At 61.3% G+C, this 19902-nt stretch overlaps 1 protein-coding gene across 1 annotated transcript; it reads right to left on the bottom strand.

Annotated features, from left to right (window-relative positions):
- Positions 1-3954: 3954 nt before the first annotated feature.
- RRP1 (ribosomal RNA processing 1) lies at positions 3955-19884 on the bottom strand. The gene is made up of 13 exons (XM_057697488.1): positions 19676-19884; positions 18364-18446; positions 17121-17178; positions 15523-15608; positions 13974-14035; positions 11245-11374; positions 11093-11157; positions 10697-10908; positions 7674-7756; positions 6891-6988; positions 6705-6724; positions 5700-5810; positions 3955-4539 (listed from the first exon to the last, which is right to left on the bottom strand). The coding sequence occupies exons 1-13, from the start codon at positions 19806-19808 to the stop codon at positions 4310-4312; spliced, it is 1371 nt and encodes a 456-aa protein (XP_057553471.1). The 5' UTR covers positions 19809-19884; the 3' UTR covers positions 3955-4309.
- Positions 19885-19902: the final 18 nt, after the last annotated feature.

Raw genomic sequence — 19902 nt, 5'->3', positions numbered from 1 at the left:
GCGGCTCCACACGGCAGGGGAGCCCAGGGCCGGCGCTGGCCCTCGGGGTGACGTGGGCCCACGCCCAGCGATGGCGCTGCGGCCACCACGGGTCCTGCAGGCGTCACCAGCTCCTGCCAGGCCCCGGGCACTCGGGGGGCGGCGGGCAGGGCAGCGTCTGGGGTGGGGGGGTGGGGGGAGCGGCCAGGCCGAGGGTCAAGGGCGGGTGAGATGGGAAGACCTGAAACGTCTCCCCCCGCCCCCCGCCGCCCTGGGCCCACCGGGAAGCAGCAGCGCTGCCCTGCGATGCCAACCCGTCTGGGCGTCAGGGGTCTGGCCCTCCCTTGCTCAGTCAGACCTGAGCTTCTCCCCAGCGTGGCAGCGTTTCCTATTCCTTTCCCTCTCTGGCGAACCTCCCAGGGCAAGGAACCTTCCAGGGTCAGGAGAGGGAAAATGCCCCTCGGCCTTCTGCTCCTGGCTCAAGCTCTGAGGGATAGAAAGGGGGACGACATGGAGCCTGTGTGGGTGGCGTCTCAGGCCGCCCCAGGATGCCCACCCCTGGGTGGGCGCACCCTGCGGGTCCCCTCCCCCAGCGTGGGTGGGCCTGACCTCACCAGGGGAGGTGGAGCCCGGGGACAAAGTCCGAGAGGTTCGAAGTGAGGATTTCTCCTGCCGGCCTTGGGCACATGGTCCGGAGCCGAGGGCAGCATCTAGGAGCTCAGAGCCACCCCAGCTGGCAGCCAGCAAGAAAACTGGGACCTCAGCCTCAAACTTCGGGGCAAAGCACTGCATTCTGCCAGCAAGCCGTGAGCTGGGAAGGGGACCCGAGCCTCGCACGCGTGTGGCGGCAGCCCCGCGACACCTGACCTCAGCCCGAGACCCCGAGCAGGGGCCCCGCCACCCACGCCCTGACCCCTGACCCACAGAGCTGCCGCTTCCACCGCCAAGTCTGCCGTAGGTCATGACACAGCACAGCTATCTCATGCGAGAATGAAGAAACATTTAGGAAGGAAAGGAGCAGGGAGGGGGAGGAAACGAGAGGGAGGGGGTGACTGCGGAGGGGCGGGCAGCTGGGCTCCCAGGTGTGCGGGACACACGCAGATCTGGGGTCCAGCTGGGGAGCACAGCCCCCCAGACACCAGAAGTCAAAACTGGAAACCGCACAGCTCAGACGCCCACGTGAGACAGAGGAGGGGAAAGGGAGACGGGGGGCACAGGAGGTGTGCAGGTGTCCACGTGTGGCCAGGCCCCAGCCGAGAACCCACGGCACAGCTGCCATCTCTGGTCAGCAGGACGACACTCCGGGTTGGTCCTCATGTATCGACACACGGCCGGGGCGGGGGGGTGGGGTGGTCCCTGAGACACGGCTAGTGAACTGGCCCCAGAGCCACCATCCAGTCTCTGGGAAGAAAACCTTCAGCGGAGCCACTCGTAACCGCAAAGCTGGGAAACACACTTGCTACTGGAAGCTCGCAAGTCACTCAGACACAGTGATGTTCCTTCTAGACCTGTACTGCCCCGGAAACTGTAAGTGAACACCCTAGCCTGGTGATCGATAATCCCACGGTGGGGGCCCCTGCTGGCTCCAAAGCCTCTCTCAGGCTTTCTCCCGAAAGTAAAGGAGGCCCCGAGCAAAGGGCTTCTTTGGGGGTCAATGAAAACGTCCCAAGATGGACTGAGGTGATGGACAAACAATCCTGAGAATGTACTAAGAACCACTGGACTGTACACTTTAAACGGGTAGATTAAATGGTCTATAAAGTATTGATATGTCTCCATAAAAAAGATGAAGGGGTCCCAGCAGGCCCTCATCCTCACCAGCTCCTCCAGGGCCAGACCCTCAAGGAGCCAGGGCTCTCCGGAGACGCAGCTGGTCCAGGGCTGGGGCTTCCTGCCGGAACGAGAGCCAGAGAGCGAGCGAGGTTCCCACGGGGGACCGAGCTGCGTTGTCAACAGACGGGACAGTGACGGATCATGTGACCCACTGCATCAGACAGGAACCCACGAGCTGCTGACACAGATCAATGAGTGAGCAGATGTCTGATGAGGAACTGGGTGCCAGAGCTCCAGAGGCCCCTTCCCGGGGGGAAGCCACTTTCTCACAACCCTCCCCCTGTACCAGGGCAGGTGGAAACCCTGCGCTTCTGCGATGCTCCCGCCCAAGAGGGCCTGTCCGCACGGCAGGTATCCCCTACTCAGCCACAAAGGGAATGGAGTCCCGCACCAACGCTGCACACGTGCTGAAGGAAGCCACACACTCACTGAACCCATTTACCCGAGAACCCAGAAATCAGCAGCAAGTACGCTGTGGTTGCCAGGGGCTGGGGGGAGGGGACCATGCGTCTTCAAGGGTGAAACGTTGTATGGTGTGTGCATTGTATCTCAATAAAGCACTTAAAAAGATACACAGGGAAACGAAAACGCTGCCCCCTTCGAATACAAGCTTTCCTAGGGCCGTGGTTGGCGCTTGTTTTAATTCCCTCATCTTGCCCATCAGAGCGACCGCCACCCATAGCCCACCAGCGCCATGTGACGCGGGTCAAGCTAGCGGATTCTGAGGACACAGGAGGTGTTCACACGGCGCGGCCTGAAAACGGTGACAGGCGGACAGCACTGGTTTAAGAACGTCTTTCCTCCAAGAAACTTCTACAGTGTGGTTGCTTCCTTACTTCTGGATCAAAAGAATTTCAACCAAAACAAAAACGCACACCCGCCGGCATCCACACAACCGCACGGAGAGGAGCAGCGCCCTCCCCCCCAGGGTCCCTGCTGGGCAGGAGGGGAGGGCTCGAGTGTGTCGCCAGGTGACCGCGCCCCTGAGCCAGCCCCGCCCGCCGTTCGTGGCGACGTCCTGGAAGCCGCTCTGGGGCGATGGAAGGGGTGTCCACACGGTGCGGCCTGGGGGTGAGCTAACTTGCACTTGGTGCTGACCAGCACACCTGTCTGGGGCCCAGCAGACACACGGTGTACATCTGCTTTAATTATTAAAGAAGAGGGCGCACTGACCAGAAGTAAAGAATATCCGTGTTAAAAACAAAGATCAAATGCTCACTTCCTGGGACGCCAGTGCTGGCCCTCCTGTGACGCGAAGACCCCTTCCCGGGCGCCGAGGCCACCCTGACGCGCTGTGCACGCGCTGGTCTGGTTTCTGAGACCCTGAAGGAACGCATCCCTGACTTGTGAATGTCCTTTGTTCTGACCAGACTTAAAGCTGTGCTGAAAGCCCTGCTTCCCCGGAGCAGTTCGCAGGGTTATCTGAGAGGCTGTCTTCCCGGCTACAGCCCTCAGCTTGGCTCAGATAGAACCCTTCTATTCCTATTACACTACCCACTGGTTATTTCTGTCAACAGGGGAACGGGAAGCGTGAACGCTAACACTGCCCTTCCCCCTCCCGCTCCCTTATCCTGCCCCCAGCCAGCCCCACGCACCGCACAGCTGGACCCAACGTGGGTCCACTGAGCACCTGCTCCCAGGGGTCCGTGCTCGCACACAGCCAGGCTTTGGAGACCAAGGTTCCGTTCCAGCCTCTACGGGTCCTCCCCAGGCGGGGCTCTTGCCAGGCTCCGCACCCCTCGGCCCAGCAGAGGCCAGCCTGGCTGAGACAGCACCCACCTTTCACCCATGCAGCCCTCTGCCACGGCCACAGCACCGCCTGGAAGCCACCCGGAGCCCACACAGCACTACATCCCATTCCTAGTCTCCGTCTAACTGGGACACGGGCCAGGACTGAAACCGAACGGAAAGGGGCCGAGGGGAGGTGTGCAGGGCCTGGCGGGCAGCCGCCCACAGGGACCTCAGACCGGGCTCCGCCTCCAGGTCACGGACGAGGGGCGGGCAGGGAGCCCACCCTCCTGCCCAGGCAGCGGGGCTGGCACAGAGCACCGGTTCTCTGTCCACTCCCGCCCTAAGCTGACACAGCGCACGTCCCGACCACGCTGTCCTCCGGAGCGTGTTTGAGGAGCGTGTACACAAACCCTGCGTGTAAAACACAAACGCCACCGGAGACCCGCGGGAACACACCAGGGCAGGACTGCTTTGCAGGCACCGCGTGGCACTTTATTTACGGACACCCGGCGAACGGCTGGTCCCCTGCCCGGGGAGGGTGTCCTTGGGGAGCCTGCAGTCCCGGGGGCTGGCCGGCCTGACCGCGGTCAGCACAGCCGCAGCACTTTCTGGGACACGGGCGCTACGCGAGGGCCCGACCCCCGTCAGTCCTGACCTCTGTTGCTTCCCGACACAGTAGGTCAGGATGCAGTCGGTGTCCACAGTCTCGGGGACCTGGCCCGACGGTCCTGTCCGCTCCTCCTCCTCCCCGTGGGCCTGGTAGGCATCACTTCTGGCCCTCCAGGGTTCGCTTCCTTTTTGCCTTAGGCGCCTGGCTGTCCGCCACCTTCGCGCTGGCCCCCGCCCGAGGCCGTCGCTGCCTCCTGGGGGCCCCTCTCCTGCCACGGCCCCTGGGCTGCTCCCGGGGCACGGCGAGCTCCACCCCTGTGCTGCTCCGCCTCTTCCTCACGGGTCCGGGGCTCGGGTGTGGGCACGAGGCCTCCTCTGCAGCTCTCCCTGAAATGGCAAGGCCGAGTGAACGAGGCTCCCGCCCCTCTGATTCTGATGGAGGCGCCAGCCCCAGGCAGCAGAGGACACGGGGCTTGGCAGAGGCTCTGAGGCCTCAGGAGTGGACCCGCGTCGGCCACCCAGGGGCCTGTGCCAGCGAGGCTGCACGTTCCACGACCACCAGGTGGGTGCAAAACCTACGTGGGCTCCTGACGCCGGGGACGCTGACCCGGAGCTGGGCCTTTAGCATGACCAGCGCAAGGACAGGCCCAGGAGACAGGCAAGTGGACGTAGGCGGGCCCAGGCTCAGCGCGCGGGGCCGCAGGGGCCGCTGGTCAGAAGAGCCAGCTGGCAAAGCGGGGCTGGGGCTCTGAGTCCGCGTGACAGCCGTGAGCCAGCGTGCGGGGCCCAGCCTGGCATGGGAGTGGGGGCCGGCTGAGCGGCCCTGGCGAGAGATGAGCTGGGCAGGGTTGTCCCAGGCAGCAGCAGGGATAAACGCACAGACCCTTCAAAGGGCGGACCCAGGACTTGGGGCCAGCTGACCACACGCGGACAGGTCTCAGCGGGGGTGGAGCCACCAGCTCTCCCTCTCCTGCGTCCCCGTCCACACAAGAGCCTCCGGCCCCTGCCCCGCCCGGTGCTGTGGGCACAGCTCAACCCGCCGCGTGGGCAGCCCCGGCCCCGGCGGTCTGCAGCGGCACAGGGCGTGGGGGGCGACGAGCACACGGCAGCCCTCAGCAAGGACAGTCACACTCCGACCACAGGGCTGCGGACGAGCTGGGGCGGGGGAGGGGGAGGGGAAGCCCCTATCATCAAGGAGGAGAGTGCAGGGAGGTCAGGGGGTCCTCAGAGAACGCTAAGGAGGAGGAGGAAGAGGAGGCGTGGACCAGGTCAGATCAAAGATGGAGAAAGGTCAGGAAAAGGCACCAGACCAGAGCAGCAGGGAAGGAGAGCAGGGAAGACAGCGAGTGGTCCCCGGGCCAGACAGCAGGAGCAGCCCCCAAGCAGCAGGGCGCCGGGGCCAGGGCACCCCATCTCCAGGACACGTGGGCAGTGGGTGCTGGGGGGCGGCAGGCTGGGGAAGGAGACAGGCCTCCGTCACAGGTGACCCCAGGGGCAGGATACATTGCAGGAAGCCCCAGGCCATCAGCCCACGGCGACAGACCTACCTGTCTGCTCCTGCTGCCGGGCCTCGGACACGCGTTTCTTCATCCGCACCCTCCTCCCGCCCCGTGGGTTCCTGTAGGCTTTTTCCGGGACCTCGTCTTCAGGGAAGAAGCCTAAGGACCGAGGCAGGCCGTCAGGAGGCTGCGCGCCACGGTGCCTGCGGTCTGTGCGTGCACTGCCTCCGACACCCCGCCGGTACCACGGCCACGCGCTCCGGGCGAGGAGGCACGGCCTGACGCCCAACACAGCTGCAGGCAGCCCACCAGGCAGCGCCAGGCGGCGTCCGCGAGAGCCAGCTCCCGGAGCGCGGGGACACGCCCCACAAGCGCTCACGCTGCGAAGGGGCAGGAGACCGCCCGGGTCCCTGGCGGGTTCCAGTCATACACGCGTGGGCACCCGTCACGGCCCACCAGCTGTACCCAGGGTTCACGGGCTCCGTCACATGGAAACTCTACCTAAACGCCACTACCAGCGTGTGAAGTGTTTAGGGAGGACAACCTGACTGGGGGTGGGGGTCGGGGCAGAAACACGATACAACAGGGACAATAAACTCTGATGGCAAAGTCGAGGTGGGGGTACGCAGGTGCTCCCTGTGAAATCCTCTCAACTTTGCCACGAGTCTGAAATTTTTCATAATGAAATACTGGGGGAAAAACACATCTATCTAAAACCTTCTAGGAAACTGTCTTTCAGAACAAGCCCACCAGCCACACACCAAAAAGCGGAGCTGTCTGCTGCCGCACAGACCAGCAGGGTGGCCGCCCTGGACACTTGCTAGAAATGCAGTTCTTGGGCCCGGCCTCCCCAGGTCAGCCCCTCCTGCACACTGAGCCCTGGGAACCCCTGGGCTTCACTAGGACGAGAGCTGCAGAGACCCACGGCCCGCCTCTCTGGGAGAAACACCACTGGCCTCTCCGCAACCATTCGTGCTGTGGCGGGTGCACACGCGACTTGATCCACTCCCAAGAGGATGAGATGCTGTCTAGGCCTGGTGGCCCAATGCTCACCTTCCGAGAGGGCCTGCAACCTGAAAGAATGAGAGACGGTCACCCGCCACGGCCTCTGGGGAGGAGGGAGCCGCCCCCCCAGGAAGCCCCTTCCCGCCCGAGCTCTGAAGACTGGCCACCCTCCCACCTGGCTGAGGCCACCAGAGTGGGAGGCGCAGGGTACGGGCATGGCCCAGGGCCACTCACTTCCGGACCACTTTGTAGAGGCGCTTCCGGTTCTGCGGAGGGGTGTCCTGGCGACTGGCCGCCTCGAACAGTCTGTTGGCGACGGCCTCATAGTCGAACTGTTTCACAGAGAGACGCCGCGGAGGCCAGAGTCAGCCCCCCCGCCCCCGCCCCGCACTCCCGGGACGGGAAACGACAGGGAGAGAGAGCCCACGGCCCACACGCCAGGCTGCGCGCCCGCCCCGGGGAAGCGCTGCCCCGCGCAAGCGGCAGCAGATGCTCCAGGTAGTGCGGCCCGCGGAACACGAGGGGCCACAAGGCAAGCCTCTGCCAACTGCAGTGCCTCCGGGAGCCGCATCAGGACAAGCAGAAAGAAACAAGTAAAATTAACCTGATAAATGTAACCCAAGATACTAAAATACTGTTAATTCATCCAGTAACCAACATCTGAAACTATCAATGTTAGGAAGGACCTTACACGTCCAATTCGCCCAAAGTCACAGACACTGTCTGCTGCGCTCTGACTCCGCGTGGGGACCCGAAACCCCCCGCTCAGCAGGCGACACCCCGGCGGCCGCAGCACCCTCAAGGGGGGCCGGTTGCAGTCTTGGGGGGCTGCTGCTGAGCGGTGAGGCCTGAGCCAGCCTCCCGGCGCCCGATCCCCACTCCACTTTCAACAAGTCTGTGCTTCTTTCTGCAGATGAGGCTGTGGGGCACCGCCTTCCTCCAAGTCCCAACCAGACAGGTGCCGCCCCGCTCCACCTTCCAGAGCCGGCAGCTCAGCCCACCAGCCCGGCCACTCACCTGGAGGACGGTGCCAGTGCTGTCCTCCTCGTCGTCGTGCGCCACCTGCTCCTCGCCCAGGCCGGCAGCCCCACGGACGCAGCCTGCAACGAAAGGGCCCACAGACTCAGACACACCTGGTGCCGCAGGGCCCCAGCACCTGGGGACCAGGAGCCCTGCCTACTGGGCCCACACCTGGGCTGGGGAGCCCACGGCACAGGACGGCCTCACCCCAAGGGCAGCAGTGCCCCCGCAGGCCTGGAAACGAGGGAGCCATTCCAGAGAAGGTGGGGCCCGAGCAGGCCTAAGAGTGAACCCAGGAGGTGGCTACAAGCGGACATCTCAGGCAGCAAACGTAGGGCCAGAAGTCCCAGGACAAGGAAGAAGACGGGCTGGTCCAGCCCCCGGGGTGGCCTGGGTTGCGGGGCGACAGGAGATGAGCTCTGGGTGAGGAAGCGGATGCTGGCCAGACATCCAGGGCCCTGACGCCACCACCTACAGAAACAAGGTTCAGTCAACAGGTGGCCGAGAGGGACAGCGGGGCTGAAGGCAGGCCCTGGGCCACTGTGGCCCCTGGGTCAGCCTGTGCTGGTGACTCGGGCTACTGAGGAGGAGGAGGAGGAGGGAAGGCAGGACCAGGAAGGACATCCAGGGTGGCTGGATAGTGTTGGGCAGGGGGGTCTGACCGACAAAGCCCAGGGACATGTCAGCAAGGGCACAGAGTCAGAGGCCGCAGAGGTCAACCTTCACTCCTACCGTCAAATGACATTCCACGAGGGCAGAGGACCGTTCAGTGGGGACAGAAATGTCCCTTCAACAAACGGTGCTCGGAACATTAGACATCTACCCACAGAGGAATGAACAGGGGCCCTCACCTACCTCCACATACGAAAACTAACTTGAAACAGACCAAAGACCTAAAGAAAGACCCATATCAGTAAAACTCAGATGAAAACACAGGGCAAAAGTTTCAGGAGATTGGATTTGGCCACAATTTCTTGGATACGACTCTAAAAGCACAGGTAACAAAAAAAATTAGACAAACCAGGGATTTGATGAAAACTTTAAATTCTGTGCATCAAAAGACACTATCAACAGTAAAAAGTCCATCCACAGAGCAGGAAAAGGTATCAGCAAACCACATATCTGAGGAGAGATTATTATACAGAATATATGGAGAATTCCTAAAACTCAAAAAAAGCTCATTCAAAACTGGGCAAAGGGAGACTTCCCTGGTGGCGCAGTGGTTAAGAATCTGCCTGCCAATGCAGGGGACACAGGTTCGATCCCTAGCCTGGGAAGAGTCCACATGCTGTGAAGCAACTAAGCCAGTGTGCCACAACTACTAAGCCTGTGCTCTAGAGCCCACAGCCACAGCTACTGAAGCCCACGTGCCTAGAGCCCGTGCTCCACAACAAGAGAAGCCACAGCAATGAGGAGTCTGTGCACCACAATGAAGAGTAGCCCCCACTCGCCACAACTAGAGAAAGCCCACGTGCAGCAAAGAAGACCTAACACAGCCAATTAATTAATTACTTTTAAAAAAATGGGCAAAAGACTTGAACACACATTTCCCCAAAGATACATGAATGGCCAATAAATGCATAAAAAGGTAATCAAAACCGCAAATCAAAACCACTGATACTACTCAGCACCCGTGACGATGGCCACTGTCAAAAAAGGACACCACCCCACACCCGTGAGGACATGGAAAAACTGGAAGCTTTGTGCACTGCTGGTGAGGGCGTAAGACAAGGCAGCCACTACGCAGAGCAGCCCTGCGGTTTCTAAAACGTGGCACACGGCATCACCGTGGGATCCAGCGACTCCACGCCCGGGGACAGACGGAAAAGAACTGAGGCCAGGGTTTCAAGCAGACGTGTGTACACACATTAATCCCAACAGCTAAAACACGGACGCACCACAAGCCGGCGTCTACCACGGGGGAGGACAGTGTGAGGCACGCGCACTGTGGACGACGACTCAGCCTCGAGGAGGAGGGTTCTGACACACGACGGGGCATGGATGAACCCTGAAGACGTCACGCTCTGTGAACTACGCCAGACACAAAGACGAGCACTGTGGGACCGCACGGGTGTGAGACACACGGTCGCCAGCAGTCAGTTCACAGAGACAGGAGGCAGAGCGGTGGCTGCCGGGAGCTGAGCTGGGCACAGGGAGGAACGGGGAGTGCGTGCGTGACGGCGACAGCTTCAGCTTGGGAAGGTGGCAGTTCCGGGATGGACGGGGTGACGGCTGCACGACAGGTGCACTCACACATGGTAAAGATGGTAAACCTCATGTTACGTGTATCTTACCACAACGAAAGGCAGGGGCAGAAAAGTCCTGAAACTGGTGGACGACACACATGCCTAAAGTCACAGGACACGGAGCGCGGGTCACCCCGAGGACCCACAGCGGCATCCAGGCAGACAGGACACCAATGACGCAGAGCCCACAGGCCCTGCCCCCAGAGGCGGCAGCGGGCGTTCGCACGTGCTGCCTGCTACCCGCTCGTGCACCCACTCACACACCCAGCACGACCCAGCAGGCGCCTCCCCTGTGCTGGGCGCTGCTCCTGGCACCAGGGACACACGCAGCCAACAGTGCCTGTCCTGGTGGAGCGGACGCCCAGCGGCGGAAGCCGGGCCAGCAAGATGAGCAAGTGGTTTGTGTGACTGTAGACGGCTCATGCCAGAAGCGAGACACCACGCAAACACCCAGCGAAAGAGGCAGCGTAGGGCTGGGGGGCCGCACTGTGAACAGGGTGGTCAGGGTGGGGCCTGGAGGGACAGGGGGCAGAGACCCTGCAGAGGAGGGGAGCGCAGGGCAGCCGCCCCGGGGCGGGAGCCGAGCCCAGGGGACATGAGGCGGCCACGGGGTGAGGGCTGGGAGAGTGAGTGACATGTGCTTGTTTCCAGGGTCACCCCGGTTGCCGCACAGAGAACAGACTTTGGAGGGGAGGACATGAAGGCAGGGGTCCCGCAGAGCCACCGCGGGCTGGGACCAGGACAGCCCGTCACCCCAGCACCTGCGGTCCTCACCTTTAGGGGGCTTCCTGGACGGCATGTCCTGGTCCTGCCCCTGCTCCTCCCCCTCCGACAGCTCCTCCCCCTCTGCCGACTCCGACTCCTCCTCCTCCTCTTCCTCCTCCTCCTCCTCCTCCAGCTCCTTCATGAGCTCCTCCACGGCCAGCGGGGCCTGCTCCACGATCGTCTCGAAGATGCCTCGTGTGATGTTGTGCAAGACCAGGGAGCTGAGGGAGGCGGCAGCAGAGCTGCTGTCAGGCTGGACCCTCCGGGGAGACACTGTGCCTGCTCATGCCCGGCTCTCCCGCCCCCCGCCCCGCGGCCCGCGGGACCCTGGTGAGCACACAGCATTTCCTAAGGGCGGCCCCCTTGGGGACTCAGCGCAACAGAGGCAGCAGGCGCGGCACTCACTCCTGAGTCTGGGCGGCGATCGTGCAGAAGGGACTGATGAGCCTGAGGTTCTGGTCCGCCGTCAGCTGCAGGGACCGGGCAGGCGCTCAACTCCCAGCCTCAGGCACCCGAGCAGCCCAGCCGCCGCCCTCGCCCCGCCGCCCGCCACCTACCTCGTGGGCGCCCACTTTGGTCAGCTCCTCCAGGAAGATCTCGATGAAGTGGCTCTTCACCCCATTGGGGGCCTGGCTGTCAGGATGCAGGATTTCCGTGGTCAGCAGCTCCAGGAGCTGCCCGGTCTGCCTGGGGAAAGACACGGCAAGTCCAGCAGCAGCACGTGGCGCTGACAGGACACGGTGGCCGGCAGGCGCCCCATCCCCCAACACGTGAAGCCTGTGGCCTGGGTCCGTGCCGGCACCAAGGACTCCTGCCATCACGGATCCACGGGCGACGGCCAGGACCACAGCACACAGCCGGACCGAACCCCGGCTACAAAGCAAGAGACGATCACATCTGATAGTCTGTCCCCGCTGGGACCTGCTCAGGAAGGCTCACTAGGACAGAGCAAACGCAGACAGAGACGGAGGACAGAGAAGGGGATGAGCTTGCCTCCCAGGTCCTGCCACACCCGGCCTGTGGACAGCCACACACATCAGACCCGGCCCGGTCTTTAGTGGCGGAGGTGCACCTGAAACTCCTGGGTGCCTGATAACACAGACACCTCCACCTGAGCTGTAAAGCGAGTACAAAGCTCCCTGGACGACACGGACGCTGGTGGCCCCGGGGGCCGCCCGCGACTCAGGGGAAGGGAGCCAGGCCAGGGCCAGAGACCCCTCCTCCAGCCAGGGACAGCACTCACATTTACACGCACAAAAATGTTTTTACACTTAAAGTCAGCTACGTATGTAAGACTGGAAAAGGACTAGAAGAGCAGATAAAACGAGCAGCACGGCTTACCCCAGGGCAACGGGAGGTTACCAGTTCCTTCACAAGGATCTCCATGTGGAAATCCTACTGACAGTGAGGATGGAACTACTTTCATAGGAACGACCCCCAAAATCAACAGACGTGAATGCGCCCCTTTAACACTGAACCACGCTTCAGTCACTGGCCACCCACGGATGACACACTCCTAAACGCTGCAACGAGCGAGACTCCGGGCCTCAGGTCTTCACGGACGTCAAGGATGAAAATCACTAGAAGCAGCGCCCGTACCCTAAATGTACAGTCAGCCACAGTCATTCTCAGCCTAGAAAAATACTTGCGGTAAGTACAGTCCAACTCCTGATGACTTTTTATTGGGGGGGGGGGGAGGGGGGGTCGGGGACAAGAGTTTGCTAACTCTGCTATCCAGAAGATAACAAAGTCCTAGGATAACTCAGGCCGTAAGCTGCACTCTCTACTCTGGAAGCTATCTTGACCCCTGGGTCCTAGATTTACTATTCTTGTGCTTAAAAATAAACTCCTTTACCGTCACTTTTAATCACAAATCAATTCAAAAAACACTGTTTCTAAGTCCTCTCCCCCAGCACCTGCCCTCCCCAAATCATGCAGCAGCAGGACACCGATGAGTGGAATGTTTCTGATACGTTCTCAGTAAAATAAAGAAGCAGTCTGCAAATTCCACACACGACGCCCCTGCTGTACCACGCAATTAGGCAACGTTTTAAAAGCACCGATAATTGTCGGGAGTCCCCTGGTGGCCTAGTGGTTAGGATTCCGGACTTTCACTGCCATGGCCCAGGTTCACTCCCTGGATTGAGGTCTCACAATGTGCACAGCACAGCTAAAAAAATAAATAATTTTAAAATGTTTTTAATTTTAAAAAATAACTGAATAAAGTAATTGCTAGAGTTAAAATTGCTTTTCAGTGTTTTTAGTTTCCTGAGTTCTTTACACTGAGCATCTATCACTCTCATAATTAGAAAAAAAGTTTAAAATTTTAATTAATTCCAAAAGCTTTAAAACGTGAGTCCTCAGAAACCCACTTTCTGTGTGACCTCAGCCCGCTCCCTGGGGGTGTGGACAGCTGCGGGCAGAGCCTGGATGCAGAGCTTCAGGTGCCGGGGCAGGTCCAGGCAGCAGAGCCCGCCCTGCCCCGATGGGTCCCCAGGAGGGGCCGGGGGAGGAGCTAAGAGCCAGCAGAGCCCAGCCCAGCCCAACCACAGGCCCTCACAGTCTGGGGGGACACAGATGACCCACCACAAGCACCACTGTCAAAAGTGCCAAGTCTGGACCGTTCAAGTCTTTGTAGAGCTGAGAGCAATGACCACCGATGACAGAGCTTTACAGGAACAGCCACTCAGCGGTGCCTCCTCTGTAAAAAGTTGGTTCTGATCTGCAGTAAGAGCTCACCAGGAAGGCTCAGACATTCCCACAAACACGTGCACAAACTATAATTTAGAAAACACCTTTGTGGGCTTCCTAGGTGGTGCAGTGGTTGAGAATCTGCCTGCCAATGCAGGGGACACGGGGTCGATCCCTGCTCCAGGAAGATCCCACGTGCCATGGAGCAACTAAGCCCATGTGCCACAACTACTGAGCCTGCGCTCTTAGAGCCCATGAGCCACAACTATTGAGCCCATGTGCTGCAACTACTGAAACCCATGCGCCTAGAGCCCGTGCCCTGCAACAAGTGAAACCACGGCAATGAGGAGCCCGCACACTACAATGAAGAGTAGCCCCCACTCACCGCAACTAGAAGAAAGCCTGCGTACAGCAAAGAAGACCCAACACAACCAATAAAATAAATAAATTTATAAAAAAACCCACCAAAAACCAAAAACACCTTTGCTTCCAGCACCAAGTCACTCTTCAACGTCAAGCTGACACACGAGCAAAAGAGAAACCCAGACGGGCCGTGAGCAGCAGGGGCTGCCGCGGGCCGGGCTGGGGCACTGACCTCTCGTCCCATCGCCGCGTCTTCAGGGCCTCCAGGGACTGGCACAGGACCATCCGCATGAGCTGTGGCACAGGAGGGACCCATCAGCGGCGTAGCCCGACCTCCCCTCTGCCCGGGTCGCCTGGGCACCCGCCGACGGGGAAGGCCCCGCAGAGCTGCCGGGGGCCGGGGCCTGGGGAGGCGCGGCTGCACGCAGGCTGGCGTGGCCAGCCTCCCAGGAGCAGCAGGACGTCGGGCTCACAGCGGGAACACGGGGGAGTGCCCACAGCGCCACGACAGACGGCTATGAGGGACAGGCTCGTCTCCGGAGTGCAAACGGGACGAGGGGCAGCCCCCCCACGGGAGCGGAGCCCCGGAAGCACCAGGCCTGCCCCAGAGAGCATCTCCTCGGAGCCCCAACAGAAACAGGCGGCCACCTCTGCCCACAACCCCCGGCACAGTGGCTGACAGAGCTTCCGCCGGGGTTCCCTACCTGCCGGCCTGAACCCAACAAGGTGGGGGTCGGGGGGAGGGCGGCTGTGGTAAAGGCAACTGAGGACAGGCGCGTGGCCCTCTCGTCTCACGCCGCCCCTGCCTGCGGTGCTGCCAGGAGGGCCAGCCTCTAGAGCAGCGCTGCGCTGCCAGACGTGGCTGCGGGGGGCCGTGGGACACGGGGCTCGGACAGCAGCAGCTCCCCACGGAAGGCCCAGCACTGCATCCTGAGACACGGCCCCCCCCGTCTCAGGAGCCAGCATTCTGTAACCCTGCGCAGCCCAGCCCCCCACCCGTCCTCCTTCCCTCCAGAGCCCCACGCTTGCCCACCAGCTGTCCTCACTTCAACACCACCTGACCTCTCTCTCTCTCTTTCACACACACACACACACACACACACACACACGGTGGCCACGCAACCCCGGCCCAAGACTGAGCGGGTGGCTGGTCTGAGTGGCAGATCACAGGGACCTGTGCTCAGTGAGGCCTGGCCACTGCCCAGTCTGGTACCCCGGCTGGGTCCCCTGCTGTCAGACAGCAGCACTAGCCCTTCATTTGGGGACGGTCCCCATCGCGGTAACAAGGCTGCCGCCCATCAGGGGGCAGCGGCGAGACCCAGTCCGGTGTTTCCTGCGTTTCTGAGGGCAGATCAGGAACCTGAATTCACCGGCACGCAACACACAGAAGGACAACGACGGGGGACTCTGCACCGTCACACAGACTGTCCTCGCCCAGAAGGAGACGGCTTCCAAGGCTGGCCCCCCCAGGGTCTCTGTCCGGGTCCGAGAGCTGAGCTCTGCTCTCTCGGGCCTGTGGCTCTTCAGCGAAGCAGCGACTGCTCCGCCTCCACCCCCCGGGGGACAGCCGAGACCCTCCCCCAACGGGTCCCCTGCGCAGAGCCCGGCACACGCACCCCACACGACCAAGGCTCCCCGCACGGCCCAGCTGGGCTCACGGGCACCGGCCGTGGGCGCGCGCCACCCAGGAGCCTGGGCCTCAGCCCTCTCGGGGGGGTGGGGGCTCCGAGGCCGGGATGCTCTGTGCGGTGCTGTCCCCCACCCCGGCGCCCACGCCTCACCATGTAGAACTTGTCCAGGCGCAGCCGGTCGATGCCCATCCACTCGCGGTTCATGGTTTGCCAGAACGTCTGAAGGAACAGGTGCTCTGGAGGAGAGAAAAGTCCAGAAGAGAGCTGGGTGGGGGGAGCGGAAGCTGCGTCGGTGGGGTGGGGAGACACCGTGAAGAAACCTGGTTAGGACGGCACACGGCCCTAGGGGTGCCCAGCCCCCGAGGCTGCTGCGCTGAGAGCAGTCATGTGGATTCGGCTTAAAAACGGGGCTTTCAGGGAAGCTTGGAAAGACATGCAAATCCCAGCGACAACCCCAGACTGCAGCCACAAGCTCTGAAGATCAGGCACAAGGAGACCTTGAAGCCCCCGGCAGAAGAGGCGGTGCTCAGGCCACTGCCCCCACTTGGCTGGGGCTGAGGACCCCACCTGGCACCTACACACGCCCCACCACGCGCCCCACAGGACCCACTGACTTCTTCAAACACAAAACCTTGCCAATAGCGGGCATGTCAGGACCAGAGTGCTGGGGGCTCAACCAGGTCCCCGACCCATACCTCGAAGCCCTAACCCCCAGTCCCTCGGAATAGGACTTTATTCGAAGACACGCTCTTTAAAGAAGTGGTAAGATAAAGAGTCACCAGGGCGGTTCTAATCCAACCTGACTGGTGTCCTTAAGAGGTCAGGACACAGACACGCACAGAGGGACGGCCGTTCGAGGGCACGGGGAGATGGCCGTCTACACACTCAGGAGGGAGCCCTCAGGAGAAGCCCACGCTGCTGACACCCTGGTCTCGGGACACAAAGGGGCACCTCTTATCTCCCACTGAAGAGCTTCCCCAACAGAGGGCTGGTCGGACGGCTCAGTAAAGGATGGGCCTGCGTCCACTACCTCATTCAAGTGTCACCAACGGAACGCTCTGCACCTGGTCTCCTGCAGGTGCTGGGAAGGTAAAATCATGGAGAATAGATCTCCTCCAATAATCACTCACATGCAGTTAAAGAGACTGTCCTGAATGGAGAAACTAGTCACTGTGACTGCACATTCCCTACTTCTGACTACTCTGTCTGCTTCATAACGGAACTAAACCACCCGCACAGCCGGGGCACTGCCAGCAACAGTCCTGGGTCCATGCCAGGGACGCTGCCCAGCCCCAGCTGCCCTCAGAGCCGCGTAGGGGGTTGTAGATGCTGGCGCCCAGGCCCCGCCCCCAGGGCTTGACTTCACAGGGTCTAGACCCCAGGATTTCTAAAGACTCGAGTGATACCAGCGGGCAGGCCGCAGGGTCGGAACTGCTGACATGGGTCAGAACAAGAACACGCCCTGCAGGAGCCTCACCACCAGCAGGCGAGACTCAGTCCGACAGCCGCCAACACCGCACAGCTCTCCCCTGTAAGCCTAAAACACAAGGCGCTGGCCCTCCAGACTCCTGAGCTGAGCCCAGTCTGGGTGGGTGAGTTCACACCTGCGGGACGACTAGAACAGCATCCCCCACACCAGCAGCGGCACCGGCCAGCTGGGACGGGGCCCTCGCTCCCGCGCAGAGTGCAGGCCTCGCGTCTGCAGGTCCCGCCTCACCACTGGACACAACCACGGCGAGGGTACTCACGTGCCTCTGTGGTCTGGAAAGCATGGATGAGCTGGGAAATGGTCCTGCCGAGTTCCTCCTGCGCAAGACAACAATACAGACGCCCTCAGTCCCTGAACACATGGGACCCTACAGCGATGAGTGACGGCAGGAAGACGCACACGCAGCTGTCCTCACGCATCGCGGGATCCGGCTCCGGGGCCTCGCGGCCCAGCCGCCTGGGGTCTGCACGTCTCACAGTGGCTGCGAGAGGCCGCCCCTGAAGGCCAGGGCCCCCAGGACCTCACAACAAGCAAGGGCAGGAACTGCCCACATGACCGAGGCCAAACCTTCAGCAACAGAGGGTGACAGTCGGGGGGGGGGGGGGGGGGGGAGCGCGGGAAAGCAGGAGCCTGGGAGCACACAGCCCCCGGGCAGGGGGTCACCAGCTGCCTGCCTGCGTCACTGTGCCAGGCATCACCTAGTGCACCAGCTAAACAGATGATTCCAGAGACTCCCCTTGAAAGACTCTAGTTTAGAAGGCACAGAATACAGCATTTTAAATAAGTACCCTCGCCACCCAGGCAACTCTGAAGAGGAAACAATTCCCAATGAGAAACATTTCTAAAAAGGCTAGTATTTTAGGGCGGCGAAACTACTCTATAAAATACCACGATGGACGTATGTCGTCATACATTTATCCAAACCCACAGACTGTAGAGCACCCAGGATGGACCTTAAGGTAAGCTACAGACCCTGGGTGACGATGGTGTGTCATGTGGGTCCATGGACTGTGACAAAGGTCCCACTCTGGTGCGGGTGTTGATAACGGCGGAGGCTGTGCATGGGGGGCGGGTGCGTATAAGAAATCTCAGTACCTCCTCCCCGTTTTGCTGTGAACCCAAAACTGCTCTAAAAAATAGTCTATTTTTTTTTTAAAGAGACTAGCAGGAAAACTACTTGTCTGAGAAGACCTGAGTCCTGTCCCTTGGCTTCCAGCACCTCAGCACTCGGTTTGCCATCTCTGACAGACAGGAAGCACACAGCGTGGTCTTCAGCCAAGGCAGACACACACTCACCAGCGTTGCCGTGGTGCTCAGCTCAGCAAGTGTAAGGCCCACTCTACCCAAGGCCCTGGCCCTGCCGCCGTTAAAAAAAAAAAAAATGATCGAAGCTACAAAACTCCACCCAGCATGTCTGCAGTGGTAAAACGAGGGTGGACAACGCGCTCGCCTGTCCTCCCACTGGTACCGCTGCCCAGTGCCTCTGCCTCCCAGACACTCACCTGGAGGAGCGGCTTGTCCTGCATCCACATACAGTAGAACAGTCCTTTCCACACCTTCAGTAGCTCGTCATGAGTGAAGCCACCTGCACCAAAAACAGCAACACTCAGAACAGATGAACCCAAACTTTTAGTGCCAGAACACAGCCAGAGAAAGGGGACCACCTGAATTAGACCAAAGTCCTCTTACTGTAAAGGTACCTGGCCCTCTCTCTCAAGCCATCCTCCCAACTCAAAACCTGCTGGGCCAGTGGCTGGAGGGACGCCCCCAAGTGACTGTCATTCCATTCATTCAATAAGTGTTGACTGAGAACCTACAAGTATCCGACACTGTCCTCTGTTTCTGTAGATTCAAAGTGGAGTGAGTCACCGTTTCCTGGTCTGGATGGTGGCTACGCAGGTGAATCTGCTGGCAACAATCGCCCAGGATTACACCCGGGCTTTTGTGCACTTTTCAAATTTTAAAATTACAAGTTACCCCGTTCAGGCTCGTTATGAAGGCAGACAGTGAACATACAAAATCGCCCAAGTATGTACTGAGGTCCTAGCTACATGTCCGGCACCCTGTGTGGGAGCAGTGGTTCTCAGGCTTTAGCAACAAGATCACATCACATCACCTGGAGGGCTTCTTAAAACAGATCCCAGGCCCCGCTGCCAGACTTTCTGATTCAGGAGGGCTGGGAAAGGCCCCAAGGGCCTGCATTTCTAACAAACGTGCAGGTGATGTTGAAAGCTGCTGACAGGCCACGTTTCGAGAACCACTATAAGCAGCATGTTCCCCGAGGAGCGTACACCACGTGCAACTCGGACGACAACTCAATAATCACACCAGAAAAAGCTACCAGCAGTGATACGTGCCACTCTGAGAGAAACATGCAGGGCGCCCAAACAGCGGGTGGCAGGGAGAGCGGGATATACGGGCTGAGGGGGGGTCCGGTTCCCAGAGGAAGAGATCTGAGCCGGGAAGAGGAGATGAGCGGCTGGGGTTGGGGGGAGCCTCCGCACAGGGACACGCGGCCACCGCAGCGCCGGGTGAGCGCCGCGTCCCTCCCAGGCAGCCAAGGCGGGGAAGCGGCGCGGGGCCTAGCGCTCGGGCTGGCGCGCCAGCGGGAAGCGGGCGGGAGCAGCGGCCCAGGCCCCGCCCGCCCAGCCCGACCGCGCAGAGGCCCCACGCGGCGGGAAGGCCCCCGGCCCCCCGGCCCCAGGCCGCCGCCCCCCGGCCCCGACCCCGGCCCCGGCCCCAGCCGCCCGGCGCCCCCAGCCCTGCCCGGCCCTCGAGGCGCCCCCGCCCACGTGCCGCCAACCCCGGGCCGACCTTCCGCCCGCTGGGTCCTGGCGACGATGTATTTCCGGAGCTTCCTCACCGCCCGGTCCCGGGTCACCTGCTCGTTCCCCGCCAGGCGCTGCGCCAGCTGAATTTCGGGCGGGAGCTGCACCCGCGGACCCATGGCGACGGCGCGGAGACCCCGCGATAACCGCCACAGCAGCTCTTCACCCGGGCGCACGGCGTGACGTCACACGCCCGCGCCGGCTCCGCCCGGG

The sequence above is a fragment of the Hippopotamus amphibius genome, chromosome 10 (assembly GCF_030028045.1).
Source record: "Hippopotamus amphibius kiboko isolate mHipAmp2 chromosome 10, mHipAmp2.hap2, whole genome shotgun sequence".
Classification (NCBI taxonomy): domain Eukaryota; kingdom Metazoa; phylum Chordata; class Mammalia; order Artiodactyla; family Hippopotamidae; genus Hippopotamus; species Hippopotamus amphibius.
The sequence above is the reverse complement of the archived record's forward strand: the minus strand, read 5'-3'. Positions and strand labels throughout refer to the sequence as shown.

Excerpts from the sequence above, each read along its gene's own strand:
- RRP1 (XM_057697488.1), bottom strand. The coding sequence starts at position 19,808 with ATGGGTCCGCGGGTGCAGCTCCCGCCCGAAATTCAGCTGGCGCAGCGC. Across the intron at positions 14,036-15,522 it reads GCCTGGACAAGTTCTACATG|CTCATGCGGATGGTCCTGTG; the intron begins GTGAGGCGTGGG and ends CCTGTGCCACAG. Across the intron at positions 5,811-6,704 it reads GTTGCAGGCCCTCTCGGAAG|GCTTCTTCCCTGAAGACGAG; the intron begins GTGAGCATTGGG and ends CTCGGTCCTTAG.